This window comes from Polyodon spathula, chromosome 49 (genome assembly GCF_017654505.1).
Source record: "Polyodon spathula isolate WHYD16114869_AA chromosome 49, ASM1765450v1, whole genome shotgun sequence".
Taxonomy (NCBI): domain Eukaryota; kingdom Metazoa; phylum Chordata; class Actinopteri; order Acipenseriformes; family Polyodontidae; genus Polyodon; species Polyodon spathula.
The window spans coordinates 1246363-1255130 of NC_054582.1; the positions used below are offsets into that span (position 1 = coordinate 1246363).

General features: G+C 40.2%; 1 protein-coding gene across 17 annotated transcripts in view; it reads left to right on the forward strand.

The window, feature by feature from the left end:
• The window catches only part of ralgps1 (Ral GEF with PH domain and SH3 binding motif 1), a 115844-nt gene that overhangs the window by 39516 nt on the left and 67560 nt on the right, over positions 1-8768 (forward strand). For 15 of the 17 annotated variants that reach the window (XR_005948238.1, XR_005948237.1, XM_041238475.1 and 12 more), the window contains 2 exons: positions 352-444; positions 6860-6986. Coding sequence is in view for 15 of the 17 variants with exons in the window: in XM_041238475.1 (XP_041094409.1) it covers positions 352-444; positions 6860-6986 (220 nt within the window). In the remaining 2 variants the exon portion in view is untranslated. The remainder of the gene's footprint in view (positions 1-351; positions 445-6859; positions 6987-8768) is intronic. The other 2 variants (XM_041238479.1, XM_041238484.1) reach the window with 1 other exon arrangement.

Genomic DNA, 8768 nt, shown 5'->3' on the forward strand with positions numbered 1-8768 from the left:
ATTTTGTTCTGCTTACGGTTGACTTGCAGACAGTATTTTTGCTTTTATTAGACTTATGTGGGTCTTATATATCTGAAGGGCATTTCATCATTGTTTTATGATTGATACTGTAGGTCATATCAGGGCCCCGTTGATGATATTCATCAAACTGCTCTGGGCCCAGAGAAGTGCAAAACGAATTTGAAATCTGGAACTGTCACATTGCTAATGGAAGCTTTCTTCTCCAAAACCATAAGCCATCATGCCTTCATTTATTGCAGAAGTTTTTATAGTAAGGCTGATTGCCCTTAGTCTTTGGCTTGGTTGCTTGGTTGCTTTGCTTTTCATTTTGTTTTTTGGTTCTCTTTTCAGAAACTGCTAGAGCTGAACAACCTCCACTCTCTGGTGTCCGTGGTGTCTGCCTTACAGAGCGCTCCGATTTTCAGACTCTCCAAAACGTGGGCAGTAAGTGCTTCCATCCACGTGCTTTATAGTCGCGTGGCTCTTTCTAAATCAAATGTCTTAATTAGCTACAAGAAACCAGAGTGGCATTTCCTGGAACATACAGCCATTTTATTATTTTTATTGCAATATATTTGATTCGTTCTGGCAGTCGGGACCTTCCAAATGCATTGCTCACGTGAGGCTTGAAGAGAACTGAACTGAACCCTGCTGCCTTTTCATCCGGTTCGCTTTATCACTGGTGAGAGAAAGACAGCTTCTTGCCAGGAAGAAAAACTTAACACGTACAGATCTGAATCCATGTAGAGGCTGTAATGAAAGCAAAGTTGCCAGAAATGTGAAGATGTAAATATTTAAACTGGTCTTTCACCTTCAGGTGGTCCTGGATATACAGCAGTCACGTTGTAGACAAAGTCCCTGGGTCTTCTGGGCTCTTGCTATTTACAATACTCGCTCCAATCTTTTGTTGTTTCAAAGTCCCTCCTGAGCTGTTTCTGTCCAGTCCCCTGCACTACACCATTGGAAAATGCTTATGGAAAACGGGCTTGTCTATTCTTCTGTTAGAGAGTGCAGTACTGCATCACACCTGTAGAGGGTAGTCAAATGCAGAAATGATACCCCATCTATTGTGTGTTTATTCACAGCAAACAGCATCCATTAAATGCTAATGGGTTTTTTTTTTAGAGATTAAATTACCATTCATCTCTTATATATATATATATATATATATATATATATATATATATATATATATATATATATATATATATATATATATTTACACACACACACACACACATAGTGCTTCAGCTTATTTATTCATTGTGGTATTATTTTCACATTTTGCAGACTGCAGTTTTGAGTGCGGTTGTCCTGCGAGTCTCTAGTGCTGAAATGGTTAATCAGCTTCGCTTCCCATATTGTTGTGTTCAGCAGTTCAGCTTGTCATTTCTAATCACTTCTCTGCATTGGAACAGACTGGAGGGCATCTGATCGGTTGGCCAGGACTTTAGCAAAAAAGAAACAAAGGAGCAAAACTCTCCAAAAAAAAAAAAAAAAAAACTTGGATGACTCCCAATGAATGTGTTATTTTACAAGCCTCTTTCTGAACATTGTCACTGTTGTATTGAATTATTTCAGTTTCCTGTAATTGTGTGCAAGGTGTGTTTTGAATTTCAGTAAATTAAGTGAATTAAGAACTCCCTGTGCTATTTTAAGCAAAAACCGACTCCATCCCCAATAACCTTATTATGCATTGTGATGTACATCTGTCTGGAGCATGACCGACTTGCTAATGTAATTTATGTTCAGTCTGTTTCAAATCCATAACAGATTATTACAGTTACTCATAACTTTTTAAAAAAAACAAACTGTAAAGCAAATAATTTTTAACAGTACGATGACGTCTGCGGTAACTGGAAGAGAGTTGCTATCCAAGATTGTGGCATGTTTCCTTTGCTTTACCAGTACGATAATGCCTGCACAAGCATGGCAAAAAAAATTATCTGTTGCTTACTGCAGCTCGGAGGCCAGGGAAAGCCGAGTAAGCCCACAGCACACTGTGCATGTTGATCACTCGTTGTGCAGTAATACCCGTCTCAAACACCACTCCATTTCTCTCACTTGTGACGGACTGGGGTCTGCCCAGGATGCTCTCCGCAGGGGTCTGGCAGGGAGCTGCAGGCAGGGAAAGCAAAGGCGTTTGTTTTACTGATTTGAGGCTGGCAAGGCGAAACTCTTACCAGGAGGTGATCCCAGATTCCCTCCTACCTCTTGGCATGATAAAAAAAAAAATGAAAACAAAAGGTAAGCTGTTAAAAGGAATTAGATCCGTTGATCTCTATGACTTCGTTTTTATGGCTGCTGAAAACATGTCGCTGAGTCATCTCTCTTACGCCATCCGTTTTACAGCCGCTGTCGTTACTGAGCAGATAACTTGGAGAAAGTTTTGGGGAACGTCGTGGAAATCCAGGTAGAACCAAGACAGCCCTACTGAAAAGCAGGTGGATCAAATCTACTTCTGAAAATCAATGCACGCAACATATCTTAGTCTTGTTACCCTTACACACACACATATATATATATATATATATATATATATATATATATATTATATATATATATATATATATATATATATATATATATATATATATATATATATATATATATATATATATATATATATATATATATATATATATATATATATATATATATATGTTTTCAAATCCCCAAGTGTGAACTGAGGCAGGATGGCAACACATTATCAGTTGGTTACTAGTGTCCTGCCACCCATTTCAACACCATGTTGTGCACGCCAGTCTAGATTTACATATTTATCGCTCATATTTTGTATTAAAATCCAAGAACGTTTGCAATACAGTCATTTTCTCTTACTGCTGATGTTTGTGTGGGGAAAAAAATAAAAAAAGGTCTCAGTACTTAAACAGAGCGAAAGCAGAAAATGATTTCTTACTAGCAGCAAATGTATTTATTTTTCTTTCATTATGAGAGCAATGAAAGACAGCAGCATGTCTTTTGTCCTTCATCTAGTAGGAGGTGTTGTGTTGTTTTTACAGCAGCCTTACAAAGTACTGCATTAGTGTGATCTTGTGTTTTGAATGTGTGGCTTAGCTTTACCATGTGCAAATAACTTTCTTATGATTTCGGGCTAATCCTCTGACATTAGTATAAATCCCCTCAGTCCCTGGCAATGAAAGAGGCTTTTAAACTTGGCAGACATCTCATGAGTCACCATGATTTTAATGCACGATCTGTATATTTGAAATTTTAAGCGTGTGTTGTGTACAGTTCGGTTTCTCCTGGCTTAAAGACACATACCTAACGACTTACAAATTAGTTGGCATATTTCCTTTAGATTTTTTTGAGCTTGGCAGAAAAATGATACCTCCCAAGTTTTGGAACATCCAGGGTAATAATTTTGTTGTTCCGATACAGAAGATCATGCCGACAAAATAATAATAAGATGCCAACGATTTTTTTCTCTTCCAAACAGACTGGATCATTTCATATATATAAATAATTTGGCAAAGTTAGCAAGAGAAGGAAAGCATGTATCTCTTTAATGAGAATGTAGTTTTTTCAGTTTATTTTTTTTATATCACTGTTTTGAGCAGATGCCCTTCACCTGTTAGATAACTTCTGAACAGAAAGTGCCATCGCTGTCTCTCGCTTACACGTGTGCTCTTTTATACCGCACTGTTAAAGGCATTGTCCAGAATTAAAACCCTCCTTTTCTACACTTTTTCTGGCTTCTGCCCACCTTGCGTGCTTGGCTAAAGAACACGTCCCTTTCTAGTTAGAACTCCACTCAACAGAAACTCTGTTTCATCCTGCTTCATTGAAACTAGCACAGGTGAACCACAGTTAAATATTCACCCAGAATGGGACATGCTATTCTACATAGTTTTGTATCCCTGCAGACACAAGAGCAAAGATCTATGTACAGCTAACACTGCTTGAAAACAAAACTCAACTCGAGCCCTGGGGGGACGCTCACGGTCCCGGGCGATTTTTTGAAATTCAGGTCACCCCAAATTGAAAGCACAGTGACCTCCCAGTGAGCTCCCGGACAGGAGAAATGAAGATGCTGACGGTCGTTCTTTTTGGCTGTGTTAGTGATTTAGAAGACATCCTGGCTCCATTCCCTTGTGTGAAGGGCGTTTATTTCATTGCGCTTCACTATAGAGGTTCTTGACTGTCGCGCATTCAGCACACCAGTAGTTATCAGCAGTACAGGACACATATTCCTTCGTCTAAGGCTATAAAATCTAGTGATGCAAAACTTTACAATTTCCTTTTATAACTGGGCTGAATCAATTCTGGAATTGAGGGGGGTGGGGGTGAAATCCCATTTCCAGTTCCGTGATGTTTAGGAATATCGGCATATCTTTCATCACGCACTGTCAGTTATTCCTTGGTTTGAAGAAAACAAGAAAACACACAAAGCTGTCTCCGCTGAAGGTGTGTCCTGTTCCCCATAATGGCATGTGGAGACCCAGTACTGTGAGGACTGAACCTTGGCTATTATAGTTGGGGCTGTCTTCATCTATTACACCACTATGTGTTACAAGCCAGGACTATGAGTAGAGACCTCGCTGTACTCCATGGTATCAGTACAACATAGGGAAGCATGGCAAGATAAAAAAGAGCAGCTGTTGTTTATTTTTTTTTGAGATTCTGTGCAAGCACGAGTAATAGTTGTGCAGTCCAGGGTCTGAACTCTTTCATGTGTTTTTGTTCGCTAAGGACAGCTCATCCAGTGTAACTGTTGGTTGCTTGGTAGCTCTCAGATGTGTTGATTTAAGGATTGTGGACGTTGATTAGGTTCATTTTTCCTTCTTGTTTTAAAGATTGCGTGATCTGTGAAGAGTGGACCTCCTTGGTTTAAATAGATACCCAGGATGTCATGGTATAGGGTGTCCATGGAGGTGAAGTCATCTGTTCATGGAGTTTTTTCTGCTGTTTTATTATTTTACTGGTGATTAGAAGCAGGCAAGCAGGAGGATGTCTCTTCTTCCGTTTGCGAAGCTGGGGATCTCATCCACCTTCCGTTGTTCCAGTAGAATGATCTTTGCAAAAGCAAGATGTGGAAACTGTGATCTGCTGGGAGAGCAGAGCCAGCACAGAGACCCAGGCGTGCAGTAATTCATCCGTCAGAGCAAAGAGAGGATTTTGTGATCTTACTTTTGCTAAATAGGAAAAGTCTTCCATATTCAAAACACACAGTCTGAATTTTAAATTCTAAATTATTTTTTTGCGGTAAACATTTCTGAAGAAGGCACTTGCCAGACACGTACCGACGTTGCTCTTTGTGCAAGATTCTTCCAGTTTTATTACAGCACAGTACTGTTTGCTTCAGAAAGAAAGCCAAAGCTTGCTGTAGGGAGGTGTCTGTTATATTTTATTTTATTTAATAATGTGCTTGTTTGAATTTGGTTCTCCCGTCAACCACCTGATTTTATCATTCATATCTATATCTAATCTATTCAGGGACAAGGTTACGTTTATTCAGCGTTGAACATTGTTTGCACATTTTCAGTACGGAATTCTGTTCTCTGTGTAATGTTTTGATATTAATTGCTAAGCTTATGACCTGCAGATGTTTTCAGTGACTTAATACAACTGGTTCAGTTTAACAGTGCAATTACACCATTACCCATCATTAATTGAAGCAAAACATTTATCTAAATCATTTCTCACTTGTTTAAAAAGCAGCTTTTTAAGATGTGATAGTTACAAAATGACTCGGGGTAATTCAGAACCAGCTAAGGTTTAAGGGGAATATACTGAATCATTTCTAAATGCCTGGCACGGGACCAGTTTTCGTCCCAGTCTGAAATTACTGATTAAAATTACATTTCCGTGCTTATCCAATGTCATGCGGCTTTTAAAAATGCTTCAAGGTTTTTCCCCCCAAAGCCGGTGTGCTGTCAGCACAAGTTAACTGAAGTACAGAACATAACATAAGCACTGAAATGCATTACCTGTTACATAAAAATAACCCACAATTATATGTCAGTAGCAAATCCTACAGTACTAGCATGTCTAAATGTTAAACATTTGAAGTATCTGATGAAGGGTTATTACAGGTCTGCTGTATTTTATATTATTAAACACCCCAGAAAGAAAACGGATCCATTTCTGATTCGTTTATGAGAAATTCGTTTATACAAGGCCACCTTCATTATTATTTGGCAGTTTTGTGAGAAAGTGTGAAACGAGGGAACTCTTTAGCTAATGACTGTTTTCTGAGCCAGCAAGCGTTAGCAGACACATTGAGAGGATTTTTACTTGCGGTAACGCCTGTGTCTCCTAATTAGACGGACCAGTGAGGAGAGGTTTATTTAGTTCATTCTTTTTACTTCAGTGTAAAAATAACTGCATCAGAAGGAGATGTTGCTCTTTGGTCTGCCGACCTTACATTTTGAGAGAATGATTTAAGCGTGCTAAAGCTGAAATCCGTTAAAAAAATAAAAAGACTTGGACCTGTCGGAATCTGATGGTTCTATTCATTCCTGTTCAAAGGCACCGCTTTGAATAATCAATAAAGCCATTCACTTATTTACCATCAGCTTCATTAGTCTCATCCGAGCAGTAGCAGTCTCCAACTCAGGCGTGCAAAACCCTTTGTGTGTGTGTGTGTGTGTGTGTGTGTGTGTGTGTGTGTGTGTGTGTGTGTGTGTGTGTGTGTGTGTGTGTGTGTGTGTGTGTGTGTGTGTGTGTGTGTGTGTGTGTGTGTGTGTGTGTGTGTGTGTGTGTGTGTGTGTGTGTGTGTGTTTTCCCCCCAGTATGTCGTCCCTGTAGTTGCCACTGAAAACCAGCTCCAATGTGTTTCTCGTGCTTCCCAAACCAAGTTGTCATTTATTTCTCAGTTATTTCTCATTTATTGCAGCTTATTAATCGCAAGGACAAGGCCACCTTCGACAAGCTGGACTACCTGTTGTCCAAAGAGGAGAACTACAGCCGCATGAGAGAGTACATCAGCACCTTGAGGATGGCCCCAACCATCCCCTATCTAGGTGAGCGAGACAGCTTGGCCTGCAGGAGAATTAAAAGCAAAGGGTTGCTCTTTATCAAATATAATTAGGTATGTGGTTTTTGGTTGTTGGCCTACACTTCATGATGGTTGACCCACTCACAGGAGTAAAGAAATCATTGATTGCTGCACACACCCCACAAAGTGGAGAGATGGGGGAATGTAGTGAGAGGTGGAGAAGTGAGGTTGAAGTAGTGATACTTGTTGGCTCGGAAAGGTCTGTCGTTCACACTTGGTCTGGGAAAAATATTACAGTACAGCTCAGCTTACCATAGGATAGGAGTACTGAAGGAGTATTTGTCGGTCGTATATCTCTCTTCATTGGCTTTTATTGAAAATCAATTTGTATATATTCATGATATCAGAAGCTTCTAGGCTGTTAAGTGCTTCTGATCAGAGCAAAGAGCATTGGCAAACCATGATACCTTTGTCCATCATTGTACACCCTTGACATGAGGCAGCATAGACTCCACAAGGTGCCAGACGGTGAATTGTGGGGAGGTAATCCATGCAGTCATTAATATTGTACACAGATGGGGCAGAGAGGAGACCATGATGACGAATGCATTGTTCCAGATCATCCCAATCATTGTGGTGATCATGGAAGATGACTCTGGCTGGGTGGATAGGCGCATCTTATAGTGCAATGTTAAAAGTAGCAATTGATCAATTCAATAAGAGGGACATAGTGCTGGGATATTGTTTTTTTTTTATTTTTTGATTGACTTATGTTTTAATGCAAACACAGTCCTGAGCTTTTGCATCAGCAGTTAGCTCCATACACCAAAAGTATTAAGTGTAAATGTAAAACAGCTGCTGAGAAAAAAATGAGGCGCCTACATTTCTATAGGACAGGGTTTCCTTCTAGAAAATGTACAGCTTTCCACAGCGAAGCCTGGGAGGAAATCTATCCCGTTGTTACAAAGCTCCTGTCAAACTGAATTTCTGTTCTGTCAGAGAGTTGAAAGATGCATTGGGCCCTTGAGCACATCTGGCAAATGGGCTGCAGCACAGTGGCTAATGAGGAGATCTTTGTTATCGGCACTGAAGGTTAAACATACCTGAATATACTAACTGTACTGTATGCAGACCACACGGTCACACAAAACTATCCACTGGCTCTAGCAGAGACCGTGGCAACAGTGTCAGGAAAGCAGCATGTTCCATCGTGCATGCCATCCACGTGTGTGTGGGGGTGTGTGTGTGTGTGGGTGAGGTGTGTGTGTGTGGGTGAGGTGCGTGCGTGCGTGCGTGCGTGCGTGTGTGTGTGTATAAGTTGTGATTTATGAAGGCAAGCTGCAATTCCCTAAACTGAAATAAAAGCACACATCCCACAGTGAGTAAACAGACTCTGGTTCATGTCTGCGTGTCTGATGAGAAAGAGGTGCACTGAATTTATGTTGCCCTGCGCTGCGTGACAGCTCGGAATGCTGGGGTCGTCACCTCTCTCATTCGCCTGTGTAGCTGTCAGGCTTGTAGATCTGTTGGCGCTAGTGGGGTGGAGAGGACCTTTTGACACAGTAAATTGGTCCGAGACCTTTGTCTTTTGATTTAAGAAAAAAAAAAAAAATAACCTCACTCACGTGAGTGACCCCCCAAAACTTCTGGGAATCATCTTTTCGCGATGGAGGGAAGTCGCTGGCGTTCATTGTTTTTCGTTTCATATTCCCTTTTTAAACACTCAGTTAAGGTTCTTCACATAGGTTTCCTGTGTTGTTACTGAACAGCTAAGGACTTTTTAAAAGTTAATAAGGCTGTGATATTC